The sequence below is a fragment of the Anas acuta genome, chromosome 1 (assembly GCF_963932015.1).
Source record: "Anas acuta chromosome 1, bAnaAcu1.1, whole genome shotgun sequence".
Classification (NCBI taxonomy): domain Eukaryota; kingdom Metazoa; phylum Chordata; class Aves; order Anseriformes; family Anatidae; genus Anas; species Anas acuta.
Genome location: NC_088979.1, coordinates 148,440,585 through 148,457,557, shown reverse-complemented (window position 1 = coordinate 148,457,557; position 16,973 = coordinate 148,440,585). Strand labels below are relative to the sequence as shown.

General features: G+C 39.0%; 1 protein-coding gene across 1 annotated transcript in view; it reads right to left on the bottom strand.

Moving 5' to 3' along the window:
* Positions 1-16,973, bottom strand: part of RIC8B (RIC8 guanine nucleotide exchange factor B) — a 34,681-nt gene that overhangs the window by 2,382 nt on the left and 15,326 nt on the right. The window contains exons 4-9 of the mRNA XM_068664597.1: positions 15,251-15,345; positions 10,705-10,858; positions 10,277-10,372; positions 7,771-7,915; positions 7,469-7,613; positions 5,989-6,108 (exon numbers count right to left, since the gene is read on the bottom strand). Coding sequence (XP_068520698.1) covers positions 5,989-6,108; positions 7,469-7,613; positions 7,771-7,915; positions 10,277-10,372; positions 10,705-10,858; positions 15,251-15,345 — 755 coding nt within the window. The remainder of the gene's footprint in view (positions 1-5,988; positions 6,109-7,468; positions 7,614-7,770; positions 7,916-10,276; positions 10,373-10,704; positions 10,859-15,250; positions 15,346-16,973) is intronic.

Sequence of the window (16,973 nt, the reverse complement as noted above, 5' to 3'; positions counted from 1 at the left end):
GTGCTTTCAAATTGTGTCTAATAGAAAAGACTTCTTTTTTTTCCAGCAGAAGGAAAACAAAAACAAACGAAATCTATGCATCTGCAGCCTTTTTGGCTTTAAAGCTTTACACACTGTAATACAAGAGTCCTTTGAAATCTGTAATCAGCCTTGCAACTGTTCTTCAGTGCCACTTAACGCAGGTTCAAGCTTCAGCAGTCATCTTTCATACTTATTTTTGGAGTAGAATAATGTGGAGAGTAAGTCTTTGCTTGTATTACTTGTTTTTTAAAGTCCTAAAAGTACAAACATACCCACACAGAATGAAGTCACCTTTGCTTGTCTTCTAAGCTTGGGGGAGTCTAGATTTTTGTTTTAAAAACCACAGCGCATGCTCTTATTTTGCAACACTTAACACTGCAGCTGGAAGTCATGAAATCACGTAGTTTACTAGTCATTTATGATTTATTCTTGGTAATAAATCAATGGCAACAGCCAGTAACGGATAAAGAAACAGTTCAGCAAAAAGGAAGCAAACAAACAACCAAAAAAAAAAAAAAAACAAAACAACAATGAAAAGAGGAAAACAATGACCAAAGAGAAATATTCCAGGTCAGGACAGCGTTGTTACTGAAGGACACAGACTTGGGCTTAAAGAATAGAAACCACTTGGAAACCTGCAGAAGTTTTGCATAATCCCACAGCAGCTTTGATGCAACTTTCTGGTGCCAATGCTGATAAACTAAGCGACAGCTGGAGAGCAAGCACCCTCACAGATCATAGGGTGTAAAGGTGGGAACAGACTTTCCTGCTTCTAAACACGTCTGAGTTTCTAAACCTAGCCTAAACATCTTCCTGGCTCAAACTTCTAAGCACAACACAACTTGGAGACTGGTGGTTGCAAGCAGAGAAGTAACTTTACAAACTTCAGTGAAACACAGGCAAGTGTTCTCACTTCTTAACCCTCTATTCTCCACACGTCAGGATAACTTAAAAGAGATCTCTGAATATTAAGTCCTCCCATCTCATAATTTGTCAATTATAAAGGCACAGCTTTCTCTGCAACTCACCTACCACGCTTCAGTTTTACATCATGCTGCAAACACTGCAGAACACAATGCAATTTATGTTTTTTTTTTTCCAAATGAATCATCTACAGAGATGCTGAACGCCAGATGCAATAGTTGAGAAATACTTACATGCAAGTCTTGGCCTGTGTTTTTTTGTGGAAGTCGTTTGAAGATAAACACAGTTTTGCATAACAATGTACCTTAGAAGGCTGAGCCAACAAAGTATTGTATCCTGAAAGCATTGTAAAAAACATTTGTATGTTTTCTGTGATACTCAAAAACCCGTGTTCCTCAGCTCACTGTACTCATCTCAAAGTGCACCACATGAACCATACCGTATTGCATTTGAGTTTCACTCCCAATGCACCTCCTCCTCTCCAAGGTAACTATGAGCTAGGCTGAGCTCACATTCCATAAAATAACACGGATGTTTATCAATTACCTTTCTGTTCCTGCTTTTCAAGTCCTTGAGCAGGATCAAACACGGTTGTTACAAGTTTGCTGTTATTTTTCTTTATTAGGAGGTTCAACTCATTACACCCTTCCTCAGGCAAGTGCTACCCAGGAAAAAATGGAACTGTATGAAGACAGAAGTATGCTAGGCCACCAAGAGAAGAGGGGGTGCATTAATTGTTCAGAGAAGACAGAGATCAGTCTTTTTTTTTTTTTTTCCCCTAACCATAATCTAGTCCTAAAATAGTGTAAAACATGGCATTTGTTCACTCGTTAAGACCTGACTGCAAGCTCTGAATGCTGCACAAGCTTACGCATGTTTTTTCAGCAAGGAAAAACACGGAGGGAGACAAACAGATGAAGAGATTTGGGCTGCCTACAAAGCTAGCTTCAGAAGTTTCAAACACTCAACTTCCAAATAACAGAATTTGGGGTTGGATTGCAAGAGGCATCGCTCAGCCAACTTCAGCACAGCACCACAGGAGTCCCCAGAGCTGATCCCTACCCAGCACAAACCATCTCAGCTGTACCAACCTCAGCAAGCTCCCCATTTAGCACGGGCTGCTTACAGACCTCAGCTGAGCTTTGTCAACTTGGGGTAGCTGAGGATGTGCTGACTGTTTAAGGTGAGATATAAAGTAGCACAGGAATCACCCCAAACTGGCACATTTACCCTCAAAAATCATTTAATTACCCAGAAACTGGATATTTACAGTCCTTTTATAGTGTAGAAGGGAACACTTCACCCCAGTAGGTGGCAGCATGAATACTTCTGTATCCAGGGAGATGTGTCCAAATACCCGGTATGAATATTTATACATATTTGCACATCCTTACGTGACCTCCAATACACTCGAATAACCCTTCTTGCAACATCCCTTTTTCTAATGCAAACAAAGCATTCTATTCAAGTATACTTAGAAACACACCATAATTAAAGAGTTGGTAAAATGCATTCTCTCCTTCCAATTGCACATCTCCCAAGAGTCCCTTCAAAATATATCTATACAAGTTCTGGCTTCCTGCTTGCCATTTAGCTTGATAACGACTCAAAAATCATTCCCTTGTTTTGAGCGGTAACTCTTTCTTGTCTGCTCTATGCACTACAGGGCAGTATTGACACATGGAATTAATGGCAGTGTCTGCAATGAAACAGCCATCATGTAAACACCAGCCTGCTCCTTTGATAAAATGGCATGTTAGGGACCTATTCACCTCCTTATAATTGAGTACCACATAATAGTTCCGATCCTTTCATGTAACATTATTTTGTTCTATGATTAGAAAGGGGAGAGAAAAAAAAAATCTGTGTAACATTGCCTTCTTCATTCATCCTATGATTAATTTTGTGTTTTTAATGAGTACGGTTGCTTATTTAGGCAGGTTCTCTTACATACTCGTTTTGTTGACTTCTGTTCAATGTACAACAAAACCCGAGCTGTGATAATTGGAGACCATTTCATCAGCAAAAGGATTCTTGCTATTAATACGAGGTTGGCTTGGAAAAAGCATCCTGACATTTTAAATTAGTCAATTAATATACAATTCCACCTACCATTTATAATAGGAAAAATGTTAGCATATTTCTTCAGACATTTTAATTAACACAGAGTATTTCCAATAGTCTATGATATAAACAGAACATCATACAACAATGATTTAAGTTGGCTACCTTTGATGTTTTGTAAAAAAGGAAAGGTTGAGTTAAATCTTTTTGCAGTCTTGGGGATGTGCATCACATATTGAGGACACTGATTTACAGCTACCAACAACTCGCAATGAGCCAAGAAGATATCATCGACCCTTACTGCAGGCAAAGCCCATAAAGTTACTCCAGGGCCAAGTCCAGGTGTCCAGCAACCTGCCGAAGTAACATCTGCATCTCCCAAGAGCTGCAGTATTACATAAATGAGGATGAAAGTCTTGATAACTGACACACATTTAATGCTTTTAAAAAGTAATCTTACCCAGTCAAAACTGAGCAGAAGTTTAGTTTCTACAAAACCAAGTGAAGCCAAATCTAGAACGACCCAGAGACAGACTGGCCTGATCAGTCAAGACTTACCCTCATCAGTCAAGAGAAGCAAGTTTGTCAGTTCTTCAACTTTTTTTCCATACCTTTCTGTAGTAAAAACACCCCAGCTCTTTCTGTCTCAGCTTCCATCACTGTGGCAATACAACTGTATTAAGCAAACCAGCTTTGCTGTGCATCAGGCAAGTTCATTCTAACCTCTTGTTCAGGTTACATACACCAAATTGCATAGATCCACTCAAGATTAGAAGGAGCTGTTGCTTCCCTGTCCCCTTCCAACTTTCTCCTGCCTTATAAGCAAAGCCCCAAATTGAACCTGCTCAGTTCATGGTAGAGGCACCCTCCTAAGGTGATGATAACAACAAAGAACAGCAGAAGTAGGAAACCTACACCCACAGTCAGCTGAAGACTCCTACCAAAACAACCTGCAGTTTAGATTTATACACTGCAAAACAAGGAAAGAAGTGTATTCCACTGGAAGCTTTAAGTCTGTGAAAATTCCCAGCCCTAATCAGCTCAAGCTGGACGCAGATGTCTTCAGTTCCGAAAAGGTGGAGGGATTCCCTACTGACTACTAGCAGCTTATTACTACCACTTTCTTGTATACAGGACTGACAGAGTCCCATTTCATTTAACGGCTGCAAAATCCACAATTGCACTCGATTACATTCATTAAAAATACCCCACAGTCTCCTCAAAACACATCTTACTTTTTTTCTTCCTGACAGCATTTTTCCCTGATTTTTCAGTAAACAAAAAGCGTGGCAAGAACAGTCAAGTGATTTTATTCATGTTATCACAGCACCTAAAGGGGCTACAGCAACAGAACTGCCCCACAGTAATCACTATACTAAAAAACAAATAAACAAAAAAACCTTACAATATAAAGAGTTCCAGCCCTGAAGAGCTTGCAGTCCAAGCACTATAGAAGAAACTGCAGGTGGATGTAACTGAGACAGAAAACCCAAGGTGAAAGTAATGCTACTGGCCAAGAGGATAAGTAGTGACACAGGGCACCAGCTGCTTCGTTATTGTCAGTTTTTAGCAGGCAACACAGCAGGTGTCTCCAATCCTCCAAACTGAAAAGGCTCTTAGGCTACAGTAATGCCATTTGGACTTTTTGTGCAACTGCTATAGTGAGAGCAACTGACTTGTCTTCCGTCTTTGTTTATCTCCCGTCTCAATCCTCCTTTTAAAAAAGTTTTAGACCATTTAGTCATTTTATTCTGGTACCCCTAACGCTCTAGCTTACATAGCAATCATCCCGCTCTACATAATAGTTCAACTACAATTCCATGTTCATTGTATGTTCTTCTCTTTATTACGAAGACGAACATATAACACTTGCTTTCCATACAAATTATGTGGAAAAACTATCCAGTTACTTCACTGATCAGCTGTCCCCAGATTCTTCCCTGCTTTCACTTCAAGCTTTGCCAGCTAATATGAGAGCCAGAATCACCCGCAGCACTTGCTGTTTTCCTAATCTTTAACAGAGAGGTAAAAACACTTGGGTTGCTGAAATTTCTCTCAAGAGAACTTGTTATTTGAATATCCACTCTCACAAAACACAAACACATTTCTATCTGCTGGGCTGTCCCTTGTTAGAAGGGTGATCCACTCACGTATTTACCTAAATTCTCACAGCTTAGATCAGTGGTGAATGAGCATTACAGTGAGTATTCCTCAAGAATGTAGTATTTGCTTATACAGAAAGCAAACTACACGCAATCACTCCAATATGTCTACAAGTATGGGGGAAGAAAACCCAGCAAATGCTAGGCAAACGAGTCGGAGAAAAAAATAGCTACAGCCAACAATACAACAGGTCTGTTCCCTGATGAAATCCATTTTCTGTATCAGTAACACACATCACATTACGTACCATTTTCTTTTATGGCATTACCTTAGTCATTTAGAACAATGCTGATGTTTCATTTGTAATCCAGTCCACACTTACTCTAATAAATCCACAATAATGCTTAAATGTAAATTCCCTTTAATTGCTCTAATGTGTAATTCATTGCTTCTGTTGACAACTATTTTCATGCTGCAATTGTTCTTCAGATAAGCAGTAAGACATAAGTAGCCACCATCGGATGCTGCTCACTGACTTGGGGGACGTGAGTACACTTGCCTTGGGCTTGGATTTTGTCCTATACTTTAAAAGGAGAAATTCTTTCAATTGCTGATTAGCCTATCCATTCAGGGGGCAGGTCCCCTCACCACCTGATTCCTGATTTTGTCTAATCCTCTCCAAAAGAGATTTCCTGTGAAGTCCTGTAAAATATTACCCTTTTCCTTGAAGTAGTAAGCATTCTTTTCTGCAGTGAAATTGAAATTCTACAATCAAGTTGATTATAGCACTGTTTAGAAGCTCTAGCCCTTTGCGAAGAGCAAAGAACCAGGATGTAGGCTGCCCTCCCCAAAAGCAGCTTATATATAATACAATACCTGGAAAGTTTATCAAACATGTTGACAAGCTTCATAGCTTCGTATTCTTTTTGTTCTTCTGTCATTTCATCCATTGGATTGGGCATTGGTTCTTCCAAGTGACCAGTGATAAGGTTAATGCTGGAGGTGGAAAACAACACAGTTTACATTTCTAAATAAATACGTATGTAAATTGTCTGTCTTCTCAGGAGGAGGAAAAAGCAACACACAGACCCCACCAAGACTAATAGTGTCTGAATTGCACGTCAAAGTTGTTACTGTGAATAGCCAACCTTCATACTGATGCTTCTGTAGTCTTCTCAAGTGAGTCACAATATTAACTTCTCGTTTAACTACTCGAAGTCCACGTTCTACTAATACTTGTTAAGTTATAACCATAAAAAAGTACTTTAAAAGTGAGGTAATAATGATGTTAATGACAATGTCATTAGTAATAATGACACAGATGGGTAAGAGAATGACGAATACATTTTGGAAACTGATTTTCTACAGGCTTAATTTTAAAAACGCAGATCGGATCTGGTGACGTTTTTTCCCTCATGAAGAAGTGTTGAATTAGTTTACCATTTCCTTCTCATAATCATTTTTTGTTCAACCCAAATTAATATTAAATTGAGAATTTACAATCCCAGTTGTTTTCACTGCTAACACAAGTAAACAGTGATACAGGAATGGTAACAAAAGCAGATAATTAATTTTAGAGCAGACTTTCAGGACAAATGATCTTTTCAAAAAGCTTGATCACAAGCATTTTTATAGTAATACAGAAAATCAGATGCATAAAGCAATTGACATTTATCTCCAATATTCCATTTGAGTGTCAGCTTCTAACTAAATGTCGTAGTTTTACTCATATGCAGCATACAACTGGATATTAGACTTCTGAAATAAGAGCAGAGACAAAAGAGCAAGACAAAAAACATTGAAGTGCAGAGATATAAATAAACCTTCTGTTTTAGAGTTATTTTCTTTGCATACAAGCAATACTATTCCTGTAGTCTTTATGCCTCCAGTAGGCTGTCCTTCATAACCTTTTTGGCCTGTTACCCCTTTACAGTATCATCTCCGATACCCTCCTTTACACTCCCTTCAAAATCTGGAATTGTTAAATAACACTTAAAGGTACAACATGCATACGCTCTAAACCTCTGACACTGTCTCTCGAAACTGTTCCTAGGCAATCCACAAACATTTTCAAATTTTCTTCCTTATTTCTTTTTGACAAGCATTTTATTTTTATATAGTCCCCCCATGTGAAGTTAAATCATTATCACAGTGGATTTTTACTTATTTATTTAGAGCCATTGAACCATATTATGGGAAGCTGGTTCCTCAATAATTAGCCCCTGAGGTCAATGAGAGACATCAACTCACGTAAGCACATGTAATTTCATAACTGGGCTCTCTGCAAAAGGTGGAAAAATAGATCTAAACCATCTCAATTGCGAAAGAATAAGCAGAATTTAAAACAATACTATACTTTGGCTTTGCAGATTTGTATTCTTCAGTATCTGTATCTTCATCATCTGAGTACCAATGATCTCCTCTTCCTCCTGCTAACAGGCCCCTTGCTGCCAGCAATCCTGCTGCATTGCCGTAGCCTGTATATTTTAACAAGCTGTCAACTGCAAAGAGTGATACAGAAAATTATTCAGCTTCAAATCAGCTACAAAACAAAAAGCAGCATAGTTCTGTAAGAATCAAGAGAGTTACAGCAGTAGGCAAATATACTGAGTACAGCAAGACCATACATAAAAGGGAAAAGAAAAAAATAATGTATACCTCTCTCTTTACAAAGAACAAAAAGGAATTCTGCTGCAATTTGCTTTACTCCAAGGTCAACGTGTGTCATAAGGCGCACCAGCTTGTTTCTCACTGTTGTGCCAACTTCTGGACGATTCGATACATCTCTTAGTGGAGGCAGTACCTAGCAGCAGAAAAAAAGAGAAAAGCAACACAGAATGCATGGAGGCACTTATTCAATCCTTGCAAGAACACAAAGTCAACAGGACAAGAAAATATTGTAAGCTGTGCTGCTTCAAAAATGGGACCCAATCATACTTACATGTACTAGCAACGACTCTTGCTTCATAATATATTCAGCCCTTCTGGTCTGCCATCCTGGGCAGACAAATACTATATCCCAAATGTAGACTTTAGAAAGGACGATTATTAGGTGTTTAAGAGCACAAATACACATTCCACAGAAGTTGGTTAACAGGCAACAGAACCTCATGTTCTTAGGTTCTTCTGTTTTGCTCAAGTGTCTGGCAAAACATTTAGAAAAATCAAAAACCGTCTCTAAACGTACAGAGGAAATGCATCCTTTTCCCAGATAACACTGCTTTAAAAGCTGAAGCTACTTTCCAATAAGATTTTGGAGAAAATACTCTTCAACGTGTACTCAAATACACTAATTTTACTTTAAATATCACTATTTTACAACTTTAACTCTCAAGAAAGTCAGAAGGTGCCTGAAATGTTTGTTTTTACAACCTAACTTCAGCCTCTTTCTGCACATGTATTCAGGTTCAAAACCCACGTTATTTTTCGCATTCACAGGACATGACCTGCCGTCAAATCTGAGCTGTAACATGAAATATTTGGTGGTCTGAAGATTCCTGTAACAATTACGGATTGCCTTTTTTTTTTTTACTAGTGAGCAAAGCCAAACCTGTCACTTAATGGTCATCAGAAATTGCAGGTCCTTTGTTTTCCATGTGTTTAATGTAAGACGCCATGCTCTGTGCAAAATTGTGACACAGTTAGCACTGAACTCAGAGTCACTGGGAACTGATGCTTAAAACAAATGAATGCTATGCATTGACTACTTTGAAAAAAACAACAAAAAAAACAGGCTTTTTCAAAATAAGTATTCAAAAAATTAGCAAAACCACTTTACTTTGTCCCAGCTTACTTTTCCCAATGGGGATAGTACCATTATTGCCATTTTCCAGAGTGTTGTAAGAATGGATTAATGTTTTTAGAATAGTTTAATACTAATACCGTGATGAGTGCCATAGGATAGTCCATGAGGAAATTAATCATTCTGTCTGCAGATCAGAATTTGAATAGTGCACAATAAGTAAAGCCTAAGGCCAACACTTAACAATGAGGATAATTCAAAATATCAAACATCCGGTCATGCAGTTAGCAGCATCCATCTATTCTTTACACTCTGAGGCAGTGATCCTGTGGTAAGAGACAGCATGCAATTGTACCCTGACATCTAGACGCCAAGATGTAGTAAAAACATGCAGACAACCTCACTTTCTAACTTCTGAACATTTGGCTCTGCAACTTTTTGTATTTAACAGATCATGAGAGTATTCTAGGAAAGAAATGCTGCAAACAAATAATATAAATGAGAATGGGTTCCTTAAAATCCTTAAAAACACTTCTGGTATAGATGAAAGAGGCAGACCATATATGCTCTTTTCCATGAAAGATTCCACCTAGGAATTCAGGCACAGCTTTCACCTGTGAGTGCTCTCTGAGATGCAACCCCAAAAGCACTACAGCTTAGGAAAAGAGCATCTCTCAGCTGGTCTCAGCTGTCTCTTCCTTGCTCATGCTTTAACTTTTCTTCCCTCAACTTCAGGAAAAGAAAAAAGAATTAAAAAAAAAAAAAAAGAAAGAAAAAGACCACCCCAAAAAAACACATCACAAAGCACAAACTGTTAGTGATTGTTTAGATCTTTGGTATCATTTTTTTTCCCCTGTACAGAATCTACACAGGGTCTGTACCATATTTAAGTGCTCTTTTAAGAGACATTTTAAGAGATGAAGTGTGCCTCTGTTCAGGGACAGTTTTACTCTAACAGACCAGTTGATGCACACTTGGTACACAAGTTTCAATTCCAATGATTCTTGCCTGCTGAGGCCAAATGAAAGCTCAAGCAGAAGCATCCAAAATACCTGTAGTCTCACTGACTACCATACAGTTTTACGAAGTTTCATTAACTGCCCTGAAGTTTTTCATAATCCACATGGACTCATGTAACACAGCTTTACAACACCCCAAATATTACTACTTAACAGATCCACAAAATGTATCGTGGAACTTAGAGTCACGTAAATCAATAGATACCATGGCCTGAAAAAATATTCTATAGCTGTCAGTTGTCAGAGACCAAAGGGAAAAAAATACCATAGAGATAACTTTCTGGGTAAAGTAATATGAAATCATTTATACGACTTAGAAGTATCTGTGGCTTGTAGTGATGTACAAATCTCAGGAAGTTTGCAATGAGCATCACATCCAACTTGTTACTAATATTTTACATACCTGAGCTTTGATAAACTTCCTGATGTTCCTATGAGTTCGGCAGCATTCAGTTAATAAACTGAGAACTGGAGTCAGACCTTCTCTATAGCTGCTTCCCTAAAATACACATAAATACTTTTAAGGAAAAAAAAAATCAATTTCAAATCCTATGAACTTTTCAGTAGAGTCTTACATGACTGTCACAATATGAATTTTACACAAGCATAAATAAAGAGCCAAATGTTCATGGTTTCAAAAGTATACTTCAGATAGTTACCGGAATTTATTCTCAATTTTGCAGCATTTCACAATCTAGAAGCAAGCAAGGCTATCCATCCATCCACATTTCTCTTAAATGCCGTCTGAAAGGTCTGGAAGAAGCTTTACCAACACCCACTTTTTGCTTTAATAAAAGAAGCCACTTTGTCAAGAATCTTTACAGCCCCTACCTTGTCAATTCTCTTCTCCATGAAATCCAGTAAAACCTGAATCGCTCCCATATTCATACCGTTGTATTTTATGTCTGTTTCCTCTTGGGAAGATGGACTAATAAGAACATCCAAGCAAGAAACAGGAACATTGCTTAAGAGGTTGATTGCATTGCTGAAACAGATTTTAAAGATTCATTATTCATTTGGAAGAACTCAAACCAGCACAACTCACCACAATGTTTGTACAACTGCAACCAAAAAAAAGAGGCCCTGCAACTGAAACAATGCTTTATTTTCTCCTCTCTGGGTTTTAAAGAAGATGGCATGCATTATCGCCTGGCTGCTGGCTGTTAGAACGAGCAAGGGAAAAGAAAGACAAAAGGGATGCTGCAGCAGTGCATTATTACTTCCAGCCCCCGCAGCATCCTCAGGCACAGCTACCAGCAGCCTTACAGCAGCTGGCCCGGCAGGACAGCAGGGGGAACTCTCACATTGACTTGCAGTGGTCAGAGCTGTTTCCTCCTCAAAACCGACAAGATCTTACAGACTGTCTATATTCTATCATTGTTGTGACAGAAGTACACTGCTGGAAAGATTTCCTCCTCCGTACATCAACTTCTCAGGTGCCCTGAGATTTTTTCACTTAGCTTGTAGCGTATAGGAAATACAGAAGGCTTTTAGCACGTCACAAATAAATAAATAAATTCAGGCTAATTAACCAAGCAGTACCTTTCAGGAACTGGCGTTTTTTGGATTCCCCAAAGCACAGAGAGGAGGGCTTCTCAAACACCCATTAAGTGATTTGGATTAGCCCACAGGGTCCCTCCCTCCTCCTTAATGGAGTAACGTGGAACTTACTTTGCAGGGGCCTCTTGTATGTTTGACTCAAACTTCATCTGACTTTGCTATCTATCCTGCTCTCATTATACAGACTCGAATTTGTACTCTTCCTGCATGAGGCTAAATTACACAGGTGCTGCAAAAATTAGAATTTTCTCATTATTTACTTGCTGATGCCCAACTACAGTTATAAGCAGAGGTATTCAGAAATACTACAGCCCTACGCAGGCTTACATATGCAGACCTCCAAGGTACCAACACAGCTATGTGCACTGATGTTCCTCTCCATTCTGAGAATGGAGAAAGCTTTTCAAACAACTTTAGTTAATGCTTTTTTTGAAGGTGTTTTTATGCTATTAATACACTTCTAACAAAGATTTAGCACAACAGAAAGCAAATCACGACAACCAGACATAGCAGGATTTCTAACATGCTGGTTTGACTGATCGGACTGGGTGGCTGTGCTACACCGTGTCATCTCCCTTTTGCTCTTTCAACAACTGAAATTCAGACAACTTGTACTTTTTAAAGGCATGTTTTATTTCTAGCTCCTGTTTAAGACACACTTTTTTTCATCACATAAGTTATTCCTCTCCAATAATTCAGGAAGGATCACAAGCAAAACAGACTGAAATTCAACAACTACTTGGTGGCTTTCGTCCTTTCATCAAAAGTTCTCTTTTTTACCAGTTTCTTATTAAACAACCAAGTTCCCAAACACCTACAAAATTAATTTTCTGGATCACTGTGTCTGAGCTATTCTTTTCAATAAACGAAGCCCGGCTTTCTGATCTTTGTCACTTCACTGACAGTTTTATTTGTGGTAGAGGAGTGTATGAAATTCTCCAGCTACCAGGAAGTCAGTGACTATGCACAGATCTGCACAATAGTGTTTGCATTCCTACTCCAGGGGGTAGAAATACTGCGTATATTACTCTCCCCTTTTCGGCTTCCTAGAGATCATTAATCACTGGGACATGACATCCACCCACTCATGCTCCCAGCCCCCTCCTGATATGCAAATTTAGAAGCAAAGGCCTATTTAGAGCTGCTGAATGCCTTGATTAAAACCTTGTTAGTGGGCAAAAATGGCACTCGCTCTAATATGTGGTGCTTTAAGCTGTTCATATTCAAATGTGAAGTGACGACATGACAGAACCACAGTAACGACAACAGTACCAGGTAATAAATGAGCTAAGATATTTTCCATAGGTAGCTTCTGCTTATTTGTTAGAAAAAGAAGTCAAACTGACAATCGGCACATCACAATTCAGGGCATGTGTCCAATACCTGATGCTCATATTAAATAAATCCTCAACTTAGACATTCAGAGCACTCCGACAACTCGCTTGAACAGGCTTTCCCTTCACTTGTGCATCTTGAATTCTACAGATTTACAAACTCACAGAAGTGATCAGCAGCTCTAGAAAGTGTGCTTACGCCTCCCTGATATTTTGTATCTGCTGCATTCATGTCTGGTTATATTTTATTCCATTTCTAATCTGATTTAATAACTGCCTTACTGATAGGCTCCAGTTGGGATGCAGACCGAGAAGCTGAACTCTGCTCTCTGACTCACACCTCATCTCTGGCAATAAAGGCTCCACAGTCAGAGTCCAGCCTATTTAACAGCCCAACTGACACAGCCTTTTTTTAAGCTATATCGTGCTAGCTACAGGCTGCCAGCACAAGTTTACTCATTCGTTACTGGAACTCCAATCTGGAATGAAAGATTTGCTTCACTTACTACAACAAGGGAGTGAAGTGAGCTATCCAGCCCCCTGAGGATTTGAGGGCCCTAACTTCTGACCGTACCTCTTCTATTCCAGAACTGCCTTGCGATGAGCATTGTTGGTGGAAAAGCACATTAGATTATTCAGCTTTAATTGCCACATGTAGCATCCAAATATAAAATTCAGGTTCTGCAAATGGGATGAAGTATTTGAATCACGGAAGTCAAAACTTGTGCAGTGCTCTTCTAACACATTTAAAAAAAACCTTGAGTATGTTGTAAATCAAGAACAAACATCACATGCAGCAGAGCTACACTCGCTTGACCTCAATAAACCAGCTACATGTAGCTAGCAGAAGGATAAACTTGTTTTCCCAGCATAAAGGAAAAAGTTGATGCGCTGATATACTGAATTTGATGGAGAAAGGCAGACGACTGAAGGAACAAGACAGTGACAGTCATCCTCATTTCTTCTGCTTCCCTTCTCAGAATTAGGGAGGATTCTTGCCTTGATTTCTGTCTCCACAAGGAGGCATGGTCCATGTAAACAGAAGAGCTACTCAATATGTACCTTCTGACTGAACAAAGCAAGGACAGAAATCACACTAATACCTTATTTCCTCCACAGCTGCACACCTCTACCTATAAAGCCCTTTTTGGTCCTGATCTGCAAGTGCCTGCAAAAGGTAAAACGAGAAGGACTTGCATAACATGCATCCTTTGGCAATAACACAAGATAATTACATTTTATAAGGGTGCTGTATTTTACAGGGTAATTAGACTAGTCTTAGGTTCCCGGACAAGGAAACACGGCATGTTTTCATGGGGACAGAATCCACTGTGTAATAAATCATCAGACTATCACGCAATCTTTGCTGATTGCGTGTAAGCTGATACGATAAAGGTCTATCTCTGTCTTCCAGTAGACACGGAACTTGCACAAATCTGGTCAGTTTTCCCAGCAGCAGGGAACTTATTCCCATCAGTCCCTCCCTTAAAGGAGGAGGAGAGATCAAAACACCCACCACAAGCAGCAGCAAAGAGAAGACAGTAGCTGCCTTTTAGAACACACTCAGTACTAACTTCAGACGTAGCAACTAGTGTAGCAGTATCCTAAATTATTCCAGGCTATTCTGCACTGACTTGAGAAGGGCTCTGATAGTAGGTGAGCACTGAAATCCTACAATACTGTTGTGAGCACTGAAATCCTACAACACTGTTGTGAGCACTGAAATCCTACAACACTACAATACTGTTGATCTCTAAGAACTTTCCACAAATTTAATAAAGTTCATTTAACACTTTCAAAACCGCTGGCTATGAAAAGCTCTATCCTTCTTCCCAGATAACGCAGGTTCAGTAGAAGATCTTCAGAAGATCTTGAATTTAGATATACCAATGCCTTAGAAGAAGAAAATGGCAACACTAGTTTTCATTGCTGAGAAATAACAAGGGATAGTGTCTGAAGCTACCGTACTGTTCAGCTCTTTGAACAGCTGGCTATTTAAATAAAAATAAGAACGTAATGGAAAAAACTGTTAACATTAAATGGGGAAGAATCACCACATCAGTAAAAATGCTCTGAGTTTTGACTGAGTTATTGGCTGCAAACATAAAACGAACAGTTGGGTGTGGGACTGAGGAAAAAAACAACACATCTAAAAACTGCAAGATGATTCACTTTGGAAAAATTAGTTATGAAGGAAGTGGTAACTTATACTTGTAGCCAAACAGCCTAAAACTGATGGAGATAAAAGTGTCAACCTGTTACTTCCATCATCCAAATGCATCAAAATTGCAGAAATTACACACAAAAATTTCAAAGTGCAGATTGTCCATCAAATTCTATGCAAAACAGCAAAAGTTGCATTCCATTTCAAAATTATAGCTTTCTTTGTTTCTCAGATTCCCACTTTAGATATTAGTGAAAGCAATTTATTTAGTTTTTAATAATAACCTTTCTAAACAGATTGTTTCTGCAATTTTACCAACCTGTGCAACTCTTCAGTTTTGTCTTCAGTAGGGCCCATGGTTAATAAGCAGTGTCGAAGGATGGCAGCCATGTAACGAAATTGATGAGATTCATTCTATATAAATATAAATTATGAAGATATTTTTTCATTTTGAAGATTGCAAGTGAGGGTTTCAGGTCACTAGAATAATAAAAACTAAAGATGGAAATTACCTAGTAGAGCATAACACCCATCCCTATCAACAAAGGACTGTACCTTAGAGTTTGCTGAATGCAGTGTAGCTTCCATACGCTGGCCTTCCAAAAAGGGATAGGGACGTTTTTCCAGCCCCCACTAGCAGAAAACCTAGTTACAAATGTTTGCTTGATTCTCTGCAACCATTCCTAATATCTAATATACCATTACTATCCTCCTTCCCGTGTTTACACCCAAGCACCCCTTCATCGATTTAGATTCCATATGCTTTTCGTTTGCCTCATTCTCACTTAGTCCTTTCACTGCCAACAGCTTCATTCCCTCACCCAAGCTGTTTCCTTTTCTAATTCACTTGCTTCTGTTCCCTTGACATCTTTTCTATGTTTCCTTAATAACTCCTCTACTCTCAGCAGCCTTATTTGCCCTATTTTTGCTTTCTCCAAACAATTCTTCCTTCCAATCTCCCACCAGAGAGCAGCCACACAGAAGTGTGCCAGCAAATACAATCATGAAACTCTGCGTATCATTGTCCCGGTCCTTTTATTAGCTCTTCTTGGCATCCATCATATGTTCTTGCGTGCTTGACTTAGCACAAAGCGCCCCACGGCATCGCTGTAACATCAGCATCCGGACCTGCCAACTGTACCACCTGCAGCTCTTGCCTACTTTGCAATCATCTCCAGCCATTAAATATTGGCATATCAAACGGTTCTCTTCTTAGGATGGGTCTCATTTAGCTTTCCATCCACATGCCTAACCTTTCTGGTCTCCTTTTATTTTCCATCCTGCCCATTTGCAATCTCTTCAAATTGTGCATCTTCAGCCCGCTTAATTAACATGCTGTTTACTCTTCTTACAGATCATTAATATTTCCACAGGGACACTTGCTAAGCAGAATGTCACCTAACACCTTATTAACACTTTACAACTAATAAAGAGCTCTCTAATTTAAGGGGTTGTTTGCTTTTAGGAACTTTTAGTAAAGAGTTATTGTATAAGCTTTATCTTAAAACACGAAGTAGCTTTTCATGTCCCAGAATGTCTTCAGCTCTGATCCATAAAATAAATAAAAAGGTTACTAACACCAGAATTTCCTGAAATCCAGAGGAAAATTTCCTAGTAAGCTTTCCTAATAAGCTGCTTGCTTGGATTCTTTGGGAAGGAAAAGATCTGTGGGACAAAGCCTTCTTCCAAAGACAGTTGCCAAAGGAAATGCCACAACTGCCTGCCACCTCCCACCTGTCCTTCTGCACTAAGCTGAACTTTTTGTCTTCGAAAGTACTGGGAACCTTGAGGGAGTATGCCAACTTCAAGATTCGGGTTTAAAAAGATTACTTGAGGTGGAGATGTAATATTCATTTCCCAACTTAATACCTGACATTACTTCCCCAACACAGAAATAACTAATCACAAAGACAGCACTTCTCAAATTCCCAAGTACCAAACATTCATATACATCAGTTATACACTTGATTTGGGGTCGTTTTTCTTGACTTAAGTTCTTACCTCCAAAATAATCATTTGCCTATACACAGAACTTCCTCTGA